Raw genomic sequence first — 24,550 nt, 5'->3', positions numbered from 1 at the left:
TAAATTTGGGAGCAGTAAGCGATGAGCGTGTTGAACGATTTCACCAAGACATTCTTACCATGGAACACCGTTTAACAAGGCCATTGGAACTCTTCGATGATGGGTGACTACTGCTGGGGTCTTGTTAGGGAGAGTGATGAAACGGCAAACAAAAGAAGAGCTCCGTCGTCGCATTTTTCAAATACCTTGTGTACTAATTTGGACCTTTCACTGGCATCGTGCCCACATATACATGCAAAATAGTATTGATTTCAAACTTTCTGAATTCATATTTTTGTTTCACTTAATTGTGTCGCCGGCCGGTGTGGCCGTGCGGTTCTAGGCGCTTCAGTCTGGAACCGCGTGACCACTACGGTCGCAGGTTCGAATCCTGCCTCGGGCATGGATGTGTGTGATGTCCTTAGGTTAGTTAGGTTTAAGTAGTTCTAAGTTCTAGGGGACTGATGACCACAGATGTCAAGTCCCATAGTGCTCAGAGCCATTTGAACTTAATTGTGTCAGTTTTCGCTATTACCATTTTTTATTCTGCTGTGTATCTTGAAAATGTGGAGAAAAACTGATTTTACCAGTGTATTCAGCATCCTAAAATTAGGTAAATCCGCCTATGTACAAAGCAAATGCAAAAAAATAAATTTGTTAACTACTATAATTTCTTCCTTCCCCCCATGAACCATGGACCTTGCCGTTGGTGGGGAGGCTTACGTGCCTCAGCGATACAGATAGCCGTACCGTAGGTCCAACCACAATGGAGGGCTATCTGTTGAGAGGCCAGACAAACGTGTGGTTCCTGAAGAGGGGTAACAGCCTTTTCAATAGTTGCAGGGGCAACAGTCTGGCTGATTGACTGATCTGGCCTTGTAACACTAACCAAAACGGCCATGCTGTGCTGGTACTGCGAACGGTTGAAAGCAAGGGGAAACTACAGCCCTAATTTTTCCAGAGGGCATGCAGCTTTACTGTATGGTTAATGATGATGGCGTCCTCTTGGGTAAAATATTCCGGAGGTAAAATAGTCCCCCATTCGGATCTCCGGGCGGGGACTACTCAAGAGGACGTCGTTATCAGGAGAAAGAAAACTGGCGTTCTACGGATCGGAGCGTGGAATGTCAGATCCCTTAATAGGGCAGGTAGGTTAGAAAATTTAAAAAGGGAAATGGATAGGTTGAAGTTAGATATAGTGGGAATTAGTGAAGTTCGGTGGCAGGAGGAACAAGACTTTTGGTCAGGTGAACACAGGGCTATAAATATAAAATCAAATAGGGGTAATGCAGGAGTAGGTTTAATAATGAATAAAAAAATAGGAATGCGGGTAAGCTACTACAAACAGCATAGTGAACGCATTATTGTGGCCAAGACAGACACGAAGCCCACGCCTACTACAGTAGTACAAGTTTATATGCCAACTAGCTCTGCAGATGACGAAGAAATTGAAGAAATGTATGATGAAATAAAAGAAATTATTCAGATAGTGAAGGGAGACGAAAATTTAATAGTCATGGGTGACTGGAATTCGGTAGTAGGAAAAGGGAGAGAAGGAAACGTAGTATGTGAATGTGGATTGGGGGTAAGAAATGAAAGAGGAAGCCCCCTGGTAGAATTCTGCACAGAGCACAACTTGATCATTGCTAACACTTGGTTAAAGAATCATAAAAGAAGGTTGTATACATGGAAGAATCCTGGAGATACTAGAAGGTATCAGATATATTATATAACGGTAAGACAGAGAATTAGGAACCAGGTTTTACATTGTAAGACATTTCCAGGTGCAGATGTGGACTCTGACCATAATCTATTGGTTATGAACCGTAGATTAAAACTGAAGAAACTGCAAAAAGGTGGGAATTTAAGGAGATGGGACCCGGATAAACTGAAAATACCAGAGGTTGTAGAGAGTTTCAGGGAGAGCGTAAGGGAACAAATGGCAGGAATGGGGAAAATAAATACAGTAGAAGAAGAATGGGTAGCTTTGAGGGATGAAGTAGTGAAGGCAGCTGAGGATCAAGTAGGTAAAAAGATGAGGACTAGTAGAAATCCTTGGGTAACAGAAGAAATATTGAATTTCATTGATGAAAGGAGAAAATATAAAAATGCAGTAAATGAAGCAGGCAAAAAGGAATACAAACGTCTCAAAAATGAGATAGACAGGAAGTGCAAAATGGCTAAGCAGGGATGGCTAGAGGATAAAGGTAAGGATGTAGAGGCTTATCTCACTAAGGGTAAGATAGATACTGCCTACAGGAAAATTAAAGGGACCTTTGGAGAAAAGAGAACCACTTGTATGAATATCAAGAGCTTTGATGGAAACCCAGTTCTAAGCAAAGACAGGAAAGCAGAAAGGTGGAAGGAGTATATAGAGGGTCTATACACGGGCGATGTATTTGAGGGCAATATTATGGAAATGGAAGAGGATGTAGATGAAGATGAAATGGGAGATATGATACTGCGTGAAGAGTTTGACAGAGCACTGAAAGACCTGAGTCGAAACAAGGCCCCGGGAGTAGACAACATTCCAATAGAACTACTGACGGCCTTGGGAGAGCCAGTCCTGACAAAACTCTACCATCTAGTGAGCAAGATGTATGAGACAGGCGAAATTCCCTCAGACTTCTAGAAGAATATAATAATTCCAATCCCAAAGAAAGCAGGCGTTGACAGATGTGAAAATTACCGAACTATCAGTTTAATAAGTCACGGCTGCAAAATACTAACACGAATTCTTTAGAGACGAATGGGAAAACTAGTAGAAGCCGACCTCCGGGCAGATCAGTTTGGATTCCGTAGAAATATTGGAACACGTGAGGCAATACTGACCCTACGGCTTGTCTTAGAAGCTAGGTTAAGGAAAGGCAAACCTACGTTTCTAGCATTTGTAGACTTAGAGAAAGCTTTTGACAATGTTGACTGGAATACTCTCTTTCAAATTCTGAAGGTGGCAGGGGTAAAATATAGGGAGCGAAAGGCTATTTACAATTTGTACAGAAACCAGATGGCAGTTATAAGAGTCGAGGGGCATGAAAGGGAAGCAGTGGTTGGGAAAGGAGTGAGACAGAGTTGTAGCCTCTCCCCGATGTTATTCAATCTGTATATTGAGCAAGCAGTAAAGGAAACAAAAGAAAAATTCGGAGTAGGTATTAAAATCCATGGAGAAGAAGTAAAAACTTTGAGGTTCGCCGATGACATTGTAATTCTGTCAGAGACAGCAAAAGACTTGGAAGAGCAGTTGAACGGAATGGACAGCGTCTGCAATGGAGGATATAAGATGAACATCAACAAAAGCAAAACGAGGATAATGGAATGTAGTCGAATTAAGTCGGCTGATGTTGAGGGTATTAGATTAGGAAATGAGACACTTAAAGTAGTAAAGGAGTTTTGCTATTTGGGGAGCAAAGTAACTGATGATGCTCGAAGTAGAGAGGATATAAAACGTAGACAGGCAATGGGAAGGAAAGCGTTTCTGAAGAAAAGAAATTTGTTAACATCGAGTATAGATTTAAGTGTCGGGACGTCGTCTCTGAAAGTATTTGTATGGAGTGTAGCCATGTATGGAAGTGAAACATGGACGATAAATAGTTTAGACACGAAGAGAATGGAAGCTTTCGAAATGTGGTGCTACAGAAGAATGCTGAAGATTAGATGGGTAGATCACATAACTAATGAGGAGGTGTTGAATAGGATTGGGGAGAAGAGAAGCTTGTGGCACAACTTGACTAGAAGTAGGGATCGGTTGGTAGGACATGTTCTGAGGCATCAAGGGATCACCAGTTTAGTATTGGTGGGCAGCGTGGAGGGTAAAAATCGTAGAGGGAGACCAAGAGATGAATACACCAAGCAGATTCAGAAGGATGTGGGTTGCAGTAGTTACTGGGAGATTAAGAAGCTTGCACAGGATAGAGTAGCATGGAGAGCCGCATCAAACCAGTCTCAGGACTGAAGACCACAGCAAACAACATAATTTCTTCAGAGGAGTGACTCGCCGCGGCCGAGAAAATCAACTGGTTTGTGTTACACACGCCGGCTCCTCTGGAGGGTGGCACAGTCTGCTGCAAGCGCTTCCCTACACGCTTGCCGCCAGGCTACGTCCGTATAGAGAAACAGATTTGTGTTGTACGCGGCTGGGGAAACAGCGCCAAATGCTGCCCGCCCCGCTCCACCCAGGCAGCGGCCTTGAGTACAGCTTCCACTACTGTGTGTGGAAAGAGCGGCACTGAGACCTATAGTTTCTTGTTTGCCACAAGCGTGGTGGCCGAGAGGTTTCAGGCGCTTCAGTCCGGAACCGCGCGACTGCTAGGGACGTAGGTTCGAATCCTGCCTCGGGCATGGATGTGTGTGATGTCCTCAGATTAGTTACGTTTAAGTAGTTCTAAGTTCTAGCGGACTGATGATCTCAGATGTTAAGTCTCATAGTGCTCAGAGCCATTTGAAACATTTTGCCACAAGCATTTGCAGTGACACCTATTCTTCCTTGTTTGTCACAAGTATTTGCTGTTTATTTCCAAATATATTGCGGTATGTGAGGCTGTGGTTCGGCAGGGACCTCGGACTACAGTCTAAATTACTGCGAGTGAAATGAGAAGCAGTGACATTTGTAATTACTTATTTGTCACAAATATTGAGCTGTTTATCTTCGAATACGCCTCCAAATCCGAGGGAGTGGTCAGGTAGGACCATAAGACGTCAGCTTATAATTTGACGTCTCCAACCACACGATCACGCTAAACATTGACGCGCCAAAAACAGCGCGGACAGGTGTGCGTGATAGCTACCGAGAGGCTTTGCGCATGCGCAATGTAAGATAAGGTTGCTGACTGTGAAGTCTCGTATATTACTTAAACATACTAGATTGAAGATAATACTTGTTATCAAACATAACAGAACCATAAATTTCACTAACAGCAACGTTGGATTCAAAATGTGTTCAAATGTGTGTGAATTTTTAAGGGACGAAACTGCAGATGTCATCGGTCCCTAGGCTTACACTCTACTTAAACTAACTTAAACTAACCTATGCCAAGAACAACACACACACCCGTGCCCGAAGGAGGACTCGAACCTCCGGCGGAAGGGGCCGCGCAGTCAGGGATATGGCGCCTCTAACCGCGCGGCCACACCGCGTGGTCTTTGAATTGAGATTTCATATAGAAGTTGCAATATCATTCACTGCAGTTGAATGCCGACCTGTATTACAGTGGACTAACTCCGTTTAGGATTCGCATCCTCGTATGCAATGGATATTTACAATAGCCAATACTTTGCTATTACGTTCGATCTAAATACACTTATGCTCATAAATTAAGGATAATGCTGATACATGGTGAAACAACGCTCTGGTCGGAGGTTTGCGGGTTTAAATCACCTCGGGTTATGACCATGCGGTGCATTTGACCTGCGGTCGTCGCACAGTGGCGCTGGTCGCAGTACACATAGGCAGAGGTGTGTTGGTGCATGTCAGAGTGCGGTGCAGAGAGTAAGTGAGCAGACGTTTTCAGACGTGCTAATGGTGACTGTGTGTTGAAAATGGCTCAAAGAACACAAACTGATGACGTTATGAGGGGTAGAATACTAGGGCGATTGGAAGCTGGACAAACACAGCAGGTCGTAGCACGGTCCCTCCTGGTGCCAAAAAATGTGATATCAAGATTATGGCAATGATTTCAGCAGAAAGGAAACGTGTCCAGGCGCTACAGTACGGGACGTCCACAGTGTACAACACCACAAGAAGACCGATATCTCACCATCAGCGCCCGCAGACGGCCACGGAGTACTGCAGGTAACCTTGCTTGGAACCTTACCGCAGCCACTGGAACAGTTGTCTCCAGACACACGGTCTGCAGACGACTGAACAGACATGGTTTATTCTCCCGGAGACCTGCAAGGTTTATTCCATTGACCCCTGGTCACAGGAGAGCCCGTAAAGCATGGTGTCAAGAATACAGTACATGGTCATTGGAACAGTGGTCCCAGGTTATGTTCACGGACGAGTCCAGGTATAGTCTGAACAGTGATTCTCGCTGGGTTTTCATCTGGCGTGAACCAGGAACCAGATACCAACCCCTTAATGTCGTTGAAAGGGACATGTATGGAGGTCGTGGTTTGATGGTGTACAGTGGGATTATGATTGGTGCACGTACACCTTTGCATGTCTTTGACAGAGGAACTGCAGGTCAGGTGTATCGGGATGTCATTTTGCACCAGTATGTCCGCCTTTTCAGGGGTGCAGTGGGTCCCACCTTCCTCCTGATGGATGATAACGCACGGCCCCACCGAGCTGCCATCGTGGAGGAGTACCCTGAAACAGAAGATATCAGGCAAATGGAGTGGCCTGCCTGTTCTCCAGACCTAAACCCCATCGAGCACTTCTGGGATGCTCTCGGTCGACGTATCGCTGGACGTCTTCAAACCCCTACGACACTTCAGGAGCTCCGAGAGGCACTGGTGCAAGAATGGGAGACTATACCCCAGCAGCTGCTCTATCAACGGATCCAGAGTATGCTAAAACGTTGTGCGGCCAGTGTACGTGAGCATGGTGATCATATCCCATATCGATATTGGGGTACATGCGCAGGAAACAGTGGCGTTTTGTAGCACATGTGTTTCAGGAAGGTTTACTCAACTTATACCGTGGACTTTCAGATCTCTGTCGTGTGTGTTGCCTATGTGGCTATGCTATTAGCGCCAGTTTTGTGTAGTGCCACGTTGTATGGCACGACATTCTGCAATTATCCTTACTATGAGCATGAGTGTGTATTACACACATTGAACTACCGATACACGCCAGGAAAAGATTTCTGTTCACTTGCTCTTTTCATAAGATTTACAGGAAACATAATTGAGTTAGTTGTCCACTTATCTGCTTTCAGTAGCAAATAGTAAACGATCACTAATATGGTTTGACTTTGTAGACAGATCCACATTCTCACTTCTGCTTGCACCATTTCATCACTACGTCATGTCCTCCAAAGCGTTCCTTAAGTTTAGGAAACAGATGAAAATCGGATGGGGGGAAGCGAAGACGGTATAGAGTGTATGAAATGTATTCACAGTTGCGAATAGTGACAACCATCGGCTGTATAATGGATTGACGACACTGAAACTTTGTGCCAGACTGGGACCCGAACCCGCATATCGCGAGCGGTCGCCTTACGATTAGGCTACTTGAGCACCACTCACCACTCAACCCTGTGTCTACAGCCTACGATCGCAAATTCGTTATGTATATCCCCATAGAGAGGAGACGGTTTAATTGGAAGTCGCTGTAGGCGTAGGGCGCGGCAGATAAATACGATGTGTGTTGCTCAGAAGTACGATTCAGTGTTCCTTTGGCTATACATGCGTGCAAACGTGGTTTCACAGACTACTTGTTCAACTACCAGTTGTAAATAAGGAGGTTTATGACTGCTATTGACACTGCACGAGAGCCAACTGTGCTGACTTTTCCTCTGTCTTGAAAAGGATTTCTCCAAATGAAATCTTCACCCCAGTAGAGTGTTTCCTTCAATAAACAACTTCTCGTTGCATTCCTCTGTTCTAACCAAAACACACACCGCATCCTGATCATGTGATATTTACGCCAATAGGTGCTCCTCTATTGTGCAATACAGTTTGGGTCTGGAAAGAACTATATATAAAAAATTTAGAGCAAGTTCTTAGACGTGGAGGTCGTAAGTTATCGAGCATTTTACTGAAATGTAACTCAAGTACAGCTTTAAAGAGCGAAAGCTGTCCCCACTATGTTGATCATAATGGCTAAAATTTCAGTACCCAAGCACATGCTTCCCAGATACTGTTTAATTCAATGTGTCATTTTATCGTGGAAGAAGATATAATATTGTATATATCCAATTTATATTCAATTGCTGTAGACTTGTGTTACTGTTATCTCCTTGTTGTCAGACTTGCTATGTAAGTGTAAGTGTTTTTGCTGCCTATTCAAGCACTATGAACTGCTGGAAGTCTTTGTGGTTAGGGTGTATGGCTGGTGCAAGAAAACAGAAATAATTTAATTTTGCTATGTACAAATTTTATTTGTTGCAAAGCCGTTTATTACATCGATGACTTCCCCACTGTAATGTCCGTGTTCAGCGGTAGTAGTAGGGGTAGCCGGCGGCGGCGTAGGGGTAGGCGGAGTAGGCGCTGACGGCGGGGTAGCCGAAGGCGCTGTAGGCGTAGGGGGCGGCGTAGGCGTAGTAGGCCTCGGCGCCCTTCAGGGTCTCCTTGGCCTTCTCCTGGGCGAACACGGCCGCCACCAGCAGCACCACGAGGAAAGAGCAAACCTGCAAATTCAACAAGAAGAAAATAATTCCATTATACTTTCAAAATGGTTCAATTGGCACTAAGCACTATGGGACGTAACATCTGAGATCATCAGTCCTCTGGACTTAGAACTACTTAAACCTAACTAACCTACGGACATCACACACATCCATGCCCGAGGCAGGATTCGAACCTGCGACCGTAGCAGTTGCGCTGTTCCAGACCGACTATTATACTTATTTAAGTATCTTTTATTGGTGGATGTGCGTGGCACGTGACAATGAAACATTGGTATTGTGGTAACCTCATTCGTGAATAAAGTATTAAATACTGAATTACGTATTTTGGCTCTGTTTCTGCCACCTTCAGTTTCAATGCTTGACTTGTGCACGAGAGACAAGACACATTTTTGGGTCTTGTTATTGAGTTTGCAAGTGACCAGAATGTCCTAAAATTTTCTAATTTTTCACAAGGATACGACAGCGATAGTTATTGTAGCCTTCACATACAGCGCTTGTTAAAGATTAATGTACTTTCATTAGGGTTGCTCTCTCAACTTCCCTGAATTCACTTTTGTTGCCATAGAGTGGTAGTCGCTGTTTTCGCAAGATTCTCTGTATATAATACACATAGGTAGGTCCTTGCCATTTCTTACTGTGCTGGATACATGTATCTTTAGTGTGGACAGTGGGTGATGGTTTCTTTGTTTTAAGCACAGTTGTTCTGTGTTTGCAAATATGAACTACATGCTCTCAGATCATACTGTAAGTAGACCGCTAGAGATTGTGTCTGTGGTGAAAAAAACAGAAATCTCAGGTCATACAATTTCACTCTCTTAGTTTTAGCCGTTAAATACAGAAGTCTAGACATCAAGGATTTTCTTTATTAATTATATTATTCTGTATTCATATCCTTAAGCCTTTCAGCATTTTTATTCTGCAGTGACCATTAAAATGGAAGATAAATACGACGAAAAAATTCCTTCAGTTATGGGGCAAAAATATTCTTTACTAGTTGAAGAATACAGAAGAGAAGATTGTGATGAGAATTGGTTGGGGCTGGGTTGTTTTGGGGGAGGAGACTGGACAGCGAGGTCATCGGTCTCATCGGATAAGAGAAGGGCGGGGAAGGAAGTCGGCCGTGCCCTTTGAAAGGAACCATCCTGGAATTTGTCTGGAGCGATTTAGGGAAATCACGGAAAACCTAAATCAGGATAGCCGGACGCGGGATTGAACCGTCGTCCGCCCGAATGCGAGTCCAGTGTGCTAGCCAATGCGCCACCTCGCTCGATTGATTAGAATGAGAGCGGCACGTTGTTATGAGTTTATCCAACAACAAAAGAAGTGTATATTGTTGAAGACAGCTAATGTAACCACAGTTTCTCAGCTAACATAACAACGACCATGTGTTTGAAGCTGAGCCGAATTAACCTAGTAGCGCTTGTACTTACGAAAGCCTTCATGATGTAGCGGCGTGTTGCGGCTGCGATGTGATGCCGATCAGCTGGCCTGACCCTGTATTTATACTGGACACCGCCGACCTCGACCGACGACAACGCCCGCTGCACAACCGGGCTCAGAGAATCGGCCGCCTGCTGTGTCCTTGACTTGACGACAAGCTTCCAAAACTAATCACCCACCTAGGAACACGGAACAGACTGTAGTTACGTGGCGGTCAGCGTGTTGCCTCGACACTTTATTCATTGAAGACAAATGCCAACTTATTCTGTACGGACACTAATGTTACTCACTGTTACTGTAGTCTTCCCACTTGCTCGATTCCATTTGGATTGTGCAAAACAATTTAACCTCTTCCTACCAGAAGATTATCGTATGTCCCTTGAACAATAAATCATTTAAAGCGATTCTAAAAACCTACATTTCATTATCATTTTTAATAGACGTCATAGGACAGTTACGCTTAACTGTAGACGTATGTATACATGTACTTATATACAGGGTGTCCCACTTATCTTGACCACCCTAAAGAACTGTTCGTCCAGAAGCAAATTACAAAATGTGCTTTAGTCGTTAGGTGGACATCGTCAGGTGGACATCGTCAGGTGGACATCGTCAGGTGGACATCGTTGTAGCTTTGTTTTTTTTACAAAGATATGAACAGCGGCATGACTTTTTTAAATGGCACTCTGTATTTTTTGTTCGGTAATTCATTTCCTCTCCTAAAGTCCTATTCAAAAATGTATCACAGTGTACCATTCACTTAAACACAACTTTATTAATTACGTAACACAACACTGACTTTGAGCCCGGTATCAGAAACTCGTCCACTTGCTGGAGTTGTCAGAAAACAAATGAAAGCCATGTAAAAGCATAACACAAAATTGACTTTGACTCTCCTGTACCATTGCCCAGGAGTAGAACATTCAGAGGTGCTCAAATGTCGACCTTGGGACACCGATACACTGGTGCACTCGTTGAATGAAAGAAATATTTACTGCTACCAGAGTTGCCTGTTGAAGAGAATTACAAGCAAGCACGATACTTTGCTGCATGTCCTCTGGAGTTGTTGGAATATTGCGACAGACAACGTCTTTAATGCATCCACAAAGAAAAAAGTCCAGAGGATTTAAATCAGGAGACCTTGCAGGCCAAGTAACTGTTACTCCTCGAGCAATCCATCTGGCAGGGTACCTTCGGTTCAGAACACGACGTGCACGCAAGGCATTATGTCCTGGACATCCATCGTGTTGATACCACATAAGCAATCTGGTTCTTAGCTGCACTTCAATCAGAAGAGGAGGAAGAATTCGTTTGAGGAAGTTGGCATACGCTGTGTCGTTTAGACTACCATTGATGAAAATTGCCAATTAATTGTAGTACCAAGCATCCCAAACCAGACGTTAACTCTCTATTGACGCTGATGTTCCACCTGTCTAAGCCATCGTGGATTGTCGCTGGACCAATAATGCATGTTCCTTGTATTTACCTGTCCTTTGTTTGAGAAGGAACATTCATCGGTAAAGAGAACATTGGAGAAGAAGTTCGGGTTGGCGAGGATTTGCTGCTGTGTCCACTGACAGAACTGTACACGATTGTGCAAACCGTTCCCATGCAATTCTTGATGTAGGTGTACATGGTAAGGATGGAACCGGTGACGTGTAAGAATATGAAGTACACTAGTTTTAGGAATGCGAGTCTCGTGTTCAAGCTGTTGTGTCCTTACATGTGGATTCATAGCAACGGAAGCGAGAACAGTAACTTCGGCAGCTTCGTCTGTGCGAGTGCTACGACGAGTGCGTTATCGTGGGTTGAAACTTCCCGTTCTCTGAAGCGTCGCAACAAGACGAGAAAACATCCTTCAGGAAGGTGGGTTCTTGTCAGGATATCGCTCTCTGCACAGTTCCGCTGCGTGCGTAGCATTTCACCTACCTTGAACAACAACAACAACAATAAAAGAAACATTTTGTCGATGCATTTTGTAGGAAGGACAGCCTCTACTGTGTTCCTACTCTACACGACAGTATTTAAAACGACTAAAGTACTGTAATAAATGTAACCGTACATAAAAAAATACAGTATTGCAGTTACTGTTCTGCTAACTTGCATTTCCCATAGATGAGTAGCATTTCTACCTTCTCTTAGTTGGTGTAGATTCTACTCACACAACTCTTCAACTGACGACGGTTGACGCAATGACGAGTGTGCGTTCTACCTGTGTCTACATTTGTCCTCCGTCAACTTCAGCACGTGGATGTGTTCCATCACCCTGAGAACCTGCACTAAGCGCTGGGAGCGTGAACGTTAATGTTATGTTATGTAGTTAATAACGTTGTATTTCAGTGACTGGTACACTGGTATACATTTTTGAATAGGTCTTTAAGAGAGGAAACGAATTACCGAATTAAAAATACAGGGTGCCATTTAGAAAAGTCATGCCGCTGTTCAAATTTTTGTTAAAAACAAAGCTACAACGAAGGCATTCATGCTGATTGATGCTCCCTGACGGCTAAAGAATATTTGCTTGAAACATTTTGTAATTTACATCTGGATAAACAGTTATTTAGGGTGGTCAAGATAAATGGGACACCATGTACATTGGGTGTTTGTTTTTACTTGCAACAATCTGGAAGAATACACATCATACGTAAAGAATGGTTCAAATGGCTCTGAGCACTATGGGACTTAACATCTGAGGTGATCAGTCCCCCAGACTTGGAAGTACTTAAACCTAACTAACCTAAGGACATCAAACACATCGATTCCCGAGGCAGGATTCGAACCTGTGACCGTAGCAGCCGCGTGGTTCCGGACTGAACAGCCTAGAACCGCTCGACCACAGCGGCCGGCTAGTGTGAAACGTTCTGTTGTTTCTCGGAAGTCGCGACAGTTTATAGAGAGCGGAACTGTACCCCGAAGACGAGGGCAGGGCAAACCAAGTGTGACTTCAGAAAAGAGGACCGTCATTTGGCAGTAACAGCACGGCAGTATCGCCTTTGCACTGCACGGCAACAGGCACGTGAGCTCGCAGCATCCACTGGACGTGTTGAATCGAGGCAAACGGTGTGCAGAAGGCTTCGTCAAAGTGGCCTTTGTTGTCAGAGACCTGCAGTATGTCTACCTCTGACGGGTCTTCATAGAGGGGAACATCTGGACTGGAGTCATTAACATGTCACCACCGCGGTCGAACAGTAGGCCAATATTGTTTTCACAGATGAGTCCCGATTTAGTCTCTAGAATGATTGTCGATGGATTCGTATCTGAAGGGCACGTGGGACACGATTTCGGGACGCAAACATTGTGGAAAGTGACCGATATTGACGTGGGTCCCTGATGGTGAGGGCAGGGATTACGTTTACCACCCGAAACCCTCTTCAAGAAATTGTACAGGTGAATCGACAAGGTTTAACTGCTGGTAGGCACCGTGACGAGATTGTGGGACCTCATTTACAGGTGCCGTGGGCCCAGACTTCGTATTGATGGACGATAATGCTCGACATTATAGAGCACGGCTGGTTGATGTTTTCTTGGAAACGGAAGATATTGCACGCACGTCGTGACCTGTTCGCTCTCCCGATTTGGATCCCGTAGAGCATGTCTGGGATGCACTAGGGAGGTGGCTTGCGTCACGTCAGCATACACCAACAACTCTCCAAGACTGCGAGCAGCTCTGCAGGAAGAATGGACGTTATTGCCTCAATATGAGATAAATGACATCACTCACAGCGTGCCCCGTCGTTATCATACCTGTATTGCTGCCAGAGGGGGTCACAGCCCACACTGAGTGCATTATCCAGTTGTCGGAATGAGTGTGCAAATACGTTTACTGGAAAAAACGAAGAACATTTTTGTCTACCGTTATACATGTCGCAGTTGTTTATGTTCTGAATTCCTTGCGTTGTTTCTACTTTACTATCACATGTATGTACTGTTTTGTGGCAAAATTACAGCAACCTTGCAAACTTTCCGATTGTTGCTCTAATTTTGGATACCAGTGGATGCATATCGTGAAGAAGAACCCAGTTGTTTATGTTACTTGACCGCAGTTCAACCCTTTAGTAACTGTATGACGGGTTTGGGTTGACCAATAGCTGTTTGCAGCTCATACTTTTAGCTAAGACACCAGAGAATGATGGTTAACGCTGTGTAATGCTTAAGGTACCAATCACAAAAAAGGACGATCTGAAGATGTTTTCGTTGTATGGTTAACCGAAAAGAGTTATCTAGTTAATATCCATACCTGTATATGTATGTGTGTTTTTGTGTATAGCCCAACATTACTCTGGAAAGCCTGAAATAATTTCAATACTATTAGGGACACACTTTACTTGCTACCAGCAGACAATTACTGTAAATGTAAGACAAACTCTATTTGTCGAATTGGGATGGGTAAGAGGTAACATGTAATCTGAAACATTTGGAAAAAATTCAGTTCAGCTTGGTACATATATGATATAGTATTTAGTGAAATATATGCTATAGGATTAAAAACCCCTAGCAGCAGTACGAGAATGTAAAGGCCTAATATGTAGATCAGAATGGGAAGGCATAACATTTAAAAATAAACTGTTTATATGTTATATCCACAATATTCGAGGCTGCTGGGATAAATAGTAAAAGTTCTAATTCTTCAAGTTTAAATATTTATTTCTTGACGTAATCACGCTGGCGACTAATATGTTTCGCCCAATGGGAGGCTAGTTTGTTGACACCAGAACTGTAGTATGTTTGAGTTTCCTGACGAACTCACAATCTCCACTCGTCACTATCAAAGAGAAGTCCTCAAAGTTGTTTTTACAGTTTTGGAAACAGGTGAAAGTCGGATGGGGCTATGTCGAGAGTGCATGGAGGATGGTGCACGACAGTAACCACAAGGTGTCAAATAGTTGCAAATGTTGCGGCTCTCGTTTGTGGCCTGGCATTATCACGCTGAAGGAAAGCTTTTTCTGTGTGCTGATGAACTGTTCGAATTCTAAACTCGATTACAGCATAATGTAACTCACGCATCGACGCAGTTATCTTACTCAACGCCATGTTACACGCTACAATTCGGAGTCTTCTAGCAGTAAATGTGTAGACAAGAAGAATAAAGATGTAGATTGTTAGTAAAGTTTGTTTTCTTTAAAAAAAACTGTAAAAGTTATCACAGAAACAATTCGAAGGATTTACTCTCCAGCACGCTCTCGTCGATGGCGAGGTGAGGATATTAAATGCGCTCATATTTGTTGGTTGCAGTATTGTATATGACGCCAATAATTTTCAAGCTCAAGTAACTTTTATAAAGTTTCTTTACTAATCAAGTAGATGCAGTTACATGCTCCTACAGTCACATAAAATGAAAGTTTGGGAGGAGGGCAAAGGGGAATATTTGTAAGGCGATTTTCAGTAATGACACTTGTATGACAACCAAGACAAAACACTTGGAAGTCTATGTGTGCCCTTCCGGCAGCTATTGAACGCACTGGGTGTGACCGGCTGCAGATAGTAGCACATGTCGGAACGAATGACGCCTGCCGCTTGGGTTCTGAGGCCATCCTTGGTTCCTTCCGGCGGCTGGCTGATTTGGTGAAGACAACCAGCATCGCACGCGGAGTGCAAGCTGAGCTTAATATCTGCAGCATAGTGCCCAGAGTCGATCGCGGTCCTCTGGTTTGGAGCCGTGTGGAGGGTCTAAACCAGAGGCTCAGACGACTCTGCGACTATAATGGTTGCAAATTCATCGACCTCCGTTATTGGGTGGAGAACTGTAGGGCCCCCCTAGACAGGTCAGGCGTGCACTACACACCGGAAGCAGCTACTAGGGTAGCAGAGTACGTGTGGCGTGCACACGGGGGTTTTTTTAGGTTAGAGGGACCCCCCCTTGGGCGAAACGATAAAATACCTGACGGCTTACCAGAGAGAACATCAGCATCGTTGATAAAGAACGTCCGTCCTCAGAGACCAAAAACAGGAAAAGTTAACGTAATATTGGTAAACTGCAGGAGTATCCAGGGCAAGGTTCCTGAATTAGTATCGCTTATTGAAGGAAATAGTGCACATATAGTATTAGGAACGGAAAGTTGGTTAAAACCGGAAGTGAACAGTAACGAAATCCTAGACACAGAATGGAATATATACCGCAAGGATAGGATAAACGCCAATGGTGGAGGAGTATTTATAGCAGTAAAGAATTCAATAATATCCAGTGAAGTTATTAGCGAATGCGAATGTGAAATAATCTGGGTTAAGTTAAGTATCAAAGGTGGGTCAGATATGATAGTCGGATGCTTCTATAGACCACCTGCATCAGCAACCGTAGTAGTTGAGCGCCTCAGAGAGAACCTGCAGAACGTCGTGAAGAAGTTTCGTGATCATACTATTGTAATAGGGGGAGACTTCAATCTACCAGGTATAGAATGGGATAGTCACACAATCAGAACTGGAGCCAGGGACAGAGACTCTTGTGACATTATCCTGACTGCCTTGTCCGAGAATTACTTCGAGCAGATAGTTAGAGAACCAACTCGTGAAGCTAACGTTTTAGACCTCATAGCAACAAATAGACCGGAACTTTTCGACTCCGTGAATGTAGAAGAGGGTATCAGTGATCATAAGTCAGTGGTTGCATCAATGACTACAAGTGTAATAAGAAATGCCAAGAAAGAAAGGAAAATATATTTGCTTAACAAGAGTGATAGGGCACAAATCGCAGAATATCTGAGTGACCACCATCAAACGTTCATTTCTGAGGAAGAGGATGTGGAACAAAAATGGAAAAAATTCAGAAACATCGTCCAGTACGCCCTAGATAAGTTCGTACCGACTAAGGTCCAAAGCGAGGGGAAAGATCCACTGTGGTATAACAATCATGTACGAAAGGTACTACGGAAACAAAGAAAGCTTCATCATAGGTTTAAGAGTAGTCGAATCATAGCTGATAAGGAAAAGCTGAACGAAGCGAAAAAGAGCGTAAAGAGAGCAATGAGAGAAGCATTCAACGAATTCGAACATAAAACATTGGCAAACAATCTAAACAAGAACCCTAAAAAGTTTTGGTCATATGTAAAATCGGTAAGCGGATCTAAATCCCCTATTCAGTCACTCGTTGACCACGATGGCACCGAAACAGAGGACGACCGAAGAAAGGCAGAAATACTGAATTCAGTGTTCCGAAACTGTTTCACTGCGGAAAATCGTAACACGGTCCCTGACTTCAGCCGTCGCACGGACGCCAAAATGGAAAATATTGAAATAAACGATATCGGAATTGAAAAACAACTGCTATCACTTAGTAGCGGAAAAGCATCCGGACCAGACGAGATACCCGTAAGATTCTACAGTGATTATGCTAAAGAACTTGCCCCCTTTCTATCAGCAATTTATCGTAGATCTCTGGAAGAACGTAAAGTACCTAGCGACTGGAAGAAAGCGCAGGTCGTTCCCATTTTCAAGAAGGGTCATAAATCAGATGCGAATAATTATAGGCCTATTTCGCTTACGTCAATCTGTTGTAGAATAATGGAACATGTTTTATGTTCTCGTATTATGACGTTCTTAGATAATACAAATCTCCTTCATCATAACCAACATGGATTCCGCAAACAGAGATCATGTGAAACTCAGCTCGCCCTATTTGTCCAAGAAATTCACAGTGCCGTAGACACTGGCGAGCAGATTGATGCCGTATTCCTGGACTTCAGGAAGGCATTTGATACGGTTCCGCACTTACGTTTAGTGAAAAAAATACGAGCTTACGGAATATCGGACCAGGTTTGTGCTTGGATTCAGGATTTCCTAGAAGAAAGAACACAACATGTCATGCTTAACGGTTCAAAATCTGCAGATGTAGAGGTAATTTCGGGAGTACCGCAAGGAAGCGTGATAGGACCTTTATTGTTTACAATATACATAAATGACTTAGTTGACAACATCGGTAGCTCCGTGAGGCTATTTGCAGATGACACGGTTGTCTACAAGAAAGTAGCAACATCAGAAGACTCGTACGTACTCCAGGAAGACCTGCAGAGGATTAATGAATGGTGCGACAGCTGGCAGCTTTCCCTAAACGTAGATAAATGTAATATAATGCGCATACATAGGGGCAGAAATCCATTCCAGTACGATTATGCCATAGGTGGTAAATCATTGGAAGCGGTAACGACCGTAAAATACTTAGGAGTTACTATCCGGAGCGATCTGAAGTGGAATGATCACATAAAACAAATAGTGGGAAAAGCAGGCGCCAGGTTGAGATTCATAGGAAGAATTCTAAGAAAATGTGACTCATCGACGAAAGAAGTAGCTTACAAAACGCTTGTTCGTCCGATTCTTGAGTATTGCTCATCAGTATGGGACCCTTACCAGGTTGGATTAATAGAAGAGATAGACATGATCCAGCGAAAAGCAGCGCGATTCGTCATGGGGACATTTAGTCAGCGCGAGAGCGTTACGGAGATGCTGAACAAGCTCCAGTGGCGGACACTTCAAGAAAGGCGTTACGCAATACGGAGAGGTTTATTATCGAAATTACGAGAGAGCACATTCCGGGAAGAGATGGGCAACATATTACTACCGCCCACATATATCTCGCGTAATGATCACAACGAAAAGATCCGAGAAATTAGAGCAAATACGGAGACTTACAAGCAGTCGTTCTTCCCACGCACAATTCGTGAATGGAACAGGGAAGGGGGGATCAGATAGTGGTACAATAAGTACCCTCCGCCACACACCGTAAGGTGGCTCGCGGAGTATAGATGTAGATGTAGATGTAGATGTCAGCTCTAGATGGGGACTGAATCTATTTTTAACTTATTTTATTATAAGTACAGTCGAATGGTCGAGAAAGAATTAAAAATGTGGGTTGTGTGTTTGTTGCAAAGATATTCCCTTGATTGTGAAAGTATTTTTTTTATTTTCAGTTTTCATTCTCTACTCGCTATCGTAGGGAGGCCTGTTTCAGCTTCGGTAACTTGTAAGCTCACTTTTTTTGTTGTTGCCAAATCCTTCGCCGGAAGCGAGGCGAGATCTTTTCACGAAATTTTAGTCACCAACTTTGTCCTCCGAATGCGAAAATATGTTGTTGATGCATATTTACATAAGGAGAAATGGTATCGAAATAGTGTGAAGGGAGTTCGATGAACCTTCGGCCAAGCACTTAAGTATGACCTGCAAAGTAGATGTACAGATTGGAACTGTTTGCTATTTCGTTTCAAGGATGATTCGTGCGAAACAGACATGACTACCTGGTGTGTGTATGTGCATTTGGAAGTGTGGGTAAAAGAGTAAAGTCGATGACTTGCTCGACATGTACAGTAATGTGGTCCACGGTCGCTATTTAATTAATTAGAGTGGCTTTAGATTATTTCATTGGTCATGTCCAATAAAGCAAACTTTTTCATGATTGGATATGTTACTGAATAAAACATCCAGTTTTGATTCCTATATTTTTGAGGCAGGTGCTGTGCGTGTAGCAAAAGTTAATTTCCTCAGTCCGGAATTGAGGCAGGAGGACTGCTAAATAAAATTTACTTTAAGGAGGGCGGAAGAGCGGTTCACACAGCACGCCACAGTACAATCATAGTTTGACACACTTTTCCACACTGTTTGATTCCTACCTTGACGATTGGACATAGCCATCACTTTCCTCAGATTTATCAGCTCCAGATTACTTCCCATTTGATTACTTGAAAGAAAAGATCTTTGTCAATCATCTGCAAACAATTGTTGAATTTAAGACTGTCATTCAACGTGAAATAAGCGCAGTTTCGCAGGATGTGTTAAGGCTTCTTATGCAAGCCATCGCGCGATGCCTTCACGAGAGCATCCAGAAAACAGGAGACATTTGGAAAAAGTTATTTCCAGGGTGTAGAGAGGTACTTCAATACGTGGTACACACTGTAGTAACAGCCAATTTATATTTCATATTAGTACTAAATTATCAAATTACTACCTGCATTTTCCGTACTTCTGTTAGTTACATATTCGGCAGGTCATTTGAACGACTCTTTTATAGAAACAATGTGAAACTAGTAAGCTTACAGGACATGTACTCGTATACATGACTGGTATCAACATTGATGAACACATTATAAGTTTAGCTGTACTCACGCAACTGCCCTTAAAAAACAATGTTTTTTTTATTTTTAGCGTTCCGTGCCTCAATATAGCAGAACCCTTATGGAGTAGCTTTGTTGTTCGTCTGTCCGTCCGACTGTTTAGAACTCTTTCTCTCAGAAACTTGTAGTTGTATGAGGTTCAAATTTATGTCACATATTAAACTCTGCCGTTACTTGGGGCTTTAATTATTGTAAGCTTCTAAGTCACTTCAATCAAAAGACACGGCCATTTATGTCACATATTTTGATACTCGAAAACTCACTTATCAGAACCCACAGGGTGCTTCCTGTTGACCCCGAACCATGAAAATTGGCAAGCAGCGATATTTCACAGTAAAGATAATATAGAAAGTCTAAAATTTATAGTTTGCATTTTTGTAACAGGAACAAAAATTATTGTAGTTTTTTTATCCGTGTTCTGTTTGTTCATCTGTCTGCAACAGTTTGTCGTATCAAATTCAAATTTGTGTCACATACGAAGGGCTATGGGCTCTTGGAGCTGTAACAATTGTCAGCTTCTAAATCGAAGCACTCAAACGATACGGTCATTTACGCTACATGTATTGATACTCTCACTCATCAAAACCTATAGCATACTTCCCATTGACCTAGAATCGTGAAAATCGGCAAGAAGTTAGGATTCACAGTACAAGTAATGCAAAAAGACCTGATGCTTCTTAAACTGTGATTATAACACAGAAAAATATCTTTCTCCACATGAACATAAGCTGCGTTCATGATCTGTCAAAAGCATAATAGACAAACATTATTGCATGCAATCATAAAATGTAAGTTGTAGTCATCCTTTAGTAAGTACATAAAGATGTCTTATGAAATCTTTTCTCTCTACATATATAAACTGAAATACGCCACTCGTCTCTTTTTGTATGTCTGGGCTAGACTGAGGAGCTATTGTGACATTTTGATTCGGCCTTGGACTTCAGGGAAACAATATCTTGCCAGTTTCGATACTGATAAGTAGACTGGGAATGGCAAGGAAAGCGTTTCTCAAGAAGAGAAATTTGTTAACGTCGAGTATACATTTAAATGTGAGGAAGTCTTTTCTGAAAGTATTTGTATGAGTGTAGCCACGTATGGAAGTGAAACGTGGACGATAAATAGTTTAGACAAAAAGAGAATAGAAGCTTTCGAAATGTGGTGCTTCAGAAGAATGCTGAAGATTAGATGGGTAGATCACATAACTAATGAGTCGATATTGTCTAGAATTGGAGAGAAGAGAAATTTGTGGCACAACTTGACTAGAAGAAGGGCATCAAGGGATCACCAATTTAGTATTGGAGGACAGCACGGAGGGTAAAAATCGTAGAGGGAGACCAAGAGATGAATACACCAAACAGATTCAGAAGGATGTAGGTTGCAGTAGGTACTGGGAGATGAAGAAGCTTGCACAGCATAGAGTAGCATGGAGAGCTGCATCAAACCATTTTCTGGACTGAAGACCACAACAAGAACAACAACAGATAAAGATGGTCGTTGAGATTCGAGACCAAGGATTCATAAATGATGTGTATACATATATAATTGGACCTTTTTGTTTCTCGTTTTTTTTTCTGTTTCTATTTGTGGCTACCAATTTTATCGATGGAATATAAGGAGTTGTCCAGAAGAAATTAATTTAAGTTAGATTGAAAACATGCTTTGCTACCTGTCAGACATTTTATGTTATTGGGCATATGATCAAAGATTTTTGTTGCTGCATATTGAACTCCTTCTCAGGCACTGACAGCTTGAATAATGGGTAATAAACATCATTTTTCTCTCTAGTGTTGTTGGTAAGGACATCACTGGTCTTCTCAAATCGTGATGGATTTTTTACGACGAATTTCACTAGCGAATAAATGTATTGTGATCTCGAAGTTAACGTGTCTAGCTCCTCGAAGGGATACTTACATGACAGCCATGGGTGAACACCGCATATTGTTATAATTGCTGGGTTGGTGGAATAAATACTTTCTTTCTCGGTGATGAATTATCCTAGAAAATTATTCCATAAGCCATTATTGAGTGTAAGTATGGAAAATATGTCAGGAGGCTAATTCGTTTGTTTCTAAGATTAGTAATTATATGAACAGCAAATATAGCACATCTGAACTATTGTAGAAGCTCTGTAGTGTTCTACTTCCAGTTGAAGTTTTCGTCAATATGCACACCGAAAAATTTGTAGCATTCTAAATGTACTGGACTGAATATTGGGTGTTTCTTCAAAATTTCGTCAGAGTATTTTCTATGAGAAAGTTAATAAGTCTTTGGAAAATATTACAATCTCTTACATTACTTTCTCTTTAATGGGTATTATTATAGCATTACCATCATGTGCATAAAGCACCAACTCTGCTTGTTGAATGTGAAGTGGATTTGCATATGAAAGGAATGGCAGTGGACCTAAAATAGAACCCTGTGAGACTCCCTTTGTGATTTATTCCAATTCACTGAAATTTTCTCCCCTTACTACATTGTTCGAATTGTTCTGCACAACCTTTTGCATTCTGTTTTTAAGTATGATTTAAACCAGCTGTGTGTAAAGCCATCAGTTCGATGAAACTAGAGTTTTTTCGAGAGAGTCACATGATCTCCACAATCAGATGCCCTAGAAAGATGAAAAAGAAAAATGCCACTGGCAGATACTTTATTGTTTAAGGCTTGTATTATATTTTGATAAGCGAATGTATAAATAGGATTCTCAGTTGAGCAACTCTTCTGGAATCCAAACTGTGCCTTGACAGGTCAATTGTTTCTCCTTAATTATGAGACTACTCTTGAGTACATGGTATTTGGAGTATTTTGGCGAAAGATATGATAAGGAAATTGGACGCTATTCGTTTAGATCTGTCTTGTCACCTTCCTAACAAATGCACATTTTAACTTGTCTGGAAACATTCCATGTGCCAATAATGATTTGCATATGTGACTAAGGACATTATTTGTTAAGCAGGAACAAAGTTTCAGAATTCTGTTTGCAATTTCATCAACACCACATGATCTTTTGATTTTAGAAATTTTGTAATTCTATGTTGGTGTTACTTCTAATTACTTAAAATTTTGTGGAATGACATTTTTAGGGTATTCGCTTCCTTCTTCAACAGAAACACTGAATCCTATTTTTGCTGCTACTTTTAGATAGTGATTATTAAAGGTACTTGACATTTGCGAATTCTCAGGTACAACATTATCAATTAGTTTTATCGTTATGCTATCTTGCACACTTCATTACAAGCTGATAGACACAATATATGCCACCCTGTACTAAAATATATTAAAATAAATTTCTCCAAGTACATGTTTATATGACACATCAAGTAGATGCAGTTACAAGCTCCTCCAGTCACATAAAATGAAAGTTTGCCAGTAGGGCAAACGGGAATATTTGGAAGGCGATTTTCAGTAATGACACTTGTATGCCAACCAATACAAACCCGCCTGGAAGTCTATGTAAGATCTAGATGGGGACTGAAACTATCTTTAACTTATTTTATTATAGGTGCAGTTTATATGTACTTATATGACGCATCCGATGTGTCCAAAAGAACAGACACCACGCATTGATTTAAATGATTTACCTAGACGGGCAATGGACCAACCTTTTTATGTACAGATGCACAAGTACATCTGGCCTTCTACGGGAATCTCACAGTAGCGAGCACGGGGAAATGGATAAAGACTGCAGGTGGATGGCGCTTGGTGGCAGTGAGGGTGGCATGAGGCATGCTGAGATTGTTCACACAGTTTGATAAAATTGTGTTCCCAGATAGTGCAGAGGTTAACACATCTGCCTAGTAAACAAGGGAACCCCAGCTAGAACCCAGTCCAGTACTCTTTCTTACTTGTCACTGCTGAACCTGTCTAATATCCCGATGCAGCTGACATCAGTAATCCTTTCCCTTTCCTTTCCTTTCTGCTCCCCTCGACCTTCAATTTACATACAAACAAATATTTGTTAAACATTTGTCTATTAAGGCAATTCAAATCATATTTTATAATATTTTGACGAAACTGTTTGGTAGCTTCCTCAGGACATCATCAAATGAAGTTAATAATTTTTAACATATTCTCAAAATTTTAATATAGCTTGTAATATGAATTTAATTAAAGTTAAAAAAAAACACTATCCTCTCAAATGTTCGATTACAGATTAAATACTAGGAAATACGAAATAATTAATGTAGATATTTTGTATGAGTGTAACCTTTGGTTTCAAAGACTTCCTGTTCTACTGGCAATGACAAAGGGGCAGGTTCTTGATGGCTGCTGAGTTGCAGTTGTTTGGTAAGTCATTTATTAATGAAGAAAAGTTAATACAGCGTATTATTCAGAGGTTACATGATGATGTACACTATCTGATTAAAAGCAGCTGGACACCTTTATATAACAAGCAGTGAGCACTAAATGTCACGAGAGGCAGATGTGCCAGCTTTTCATCAGCATTAAAAACGATTTTTACAAATGAAATCTTGACGTCAATAAATAGCTTCTCATTTTGTTGCCTCTCTGCTAAGAAAAATACAAACTCCATTTTGCTGATGTCACTGTTACACCAAGAGATACTCGCCTTTTGTAGATTAAGATTTGACCTTGGAACCAACCATTTATAAAATTATACAACAACTTATTATACAATGATATGGTAAATTACATCAGCATTATAGTAAAACATGACTCACCTACAGTTTACAGGAATTGCTATTAAACAGCAACAGCAATGCCCACTGTAATGGTTATGATGGCTGC

The 24,550-nt window shown here is 42.0% G+C and overlaps 1 protein-coding gene across 1 annotated transcript in view; it reads right to left on the bottom strand.

The window, feature by feature from the left end:
• Nucleotides 1-7,995: 7,995 nt before the first annotated feature.
• Nucleotides 7,996-24,550, bottom strand: part of LOC126252660 (uncharacterized) — a 101,506-nt gene continuing 84,951 nt past the window's right edge. Inside the window, exon 2 of the mRNA XM_049953563.1 lies at nucleotides 7,996-8,270. Coding sequence (XP_049809520.1) covers nucleotides 8,076-8,270 — 195 coding nt within the window. The 3' untranslated portion in view covers nucleotides 7,996-8,075. The remainder of the gene's footprint in view (nucleotides 8,271-24,550) is intronic.

The sequence above is a fragment of the Schistocerca nitens genome, chromosome 4 (assembly GCF_023898315.1).
Source record: "Schistocerca nitens isolate TAMUIC-IGC-003100 chromosome 4, iqSchNite1.1, whole genome shotgun sequence".
NCBI lineage: Eukaryota > Metazoa > Arthropoda > Insecta > Orthoptera > Acrididae > Schistocerca > Schistocerca nitens.
Note: the sequence above shows the minus strand (reverse complement) of the source record. Positions and strands in the feature narration are given on the sequence as shown.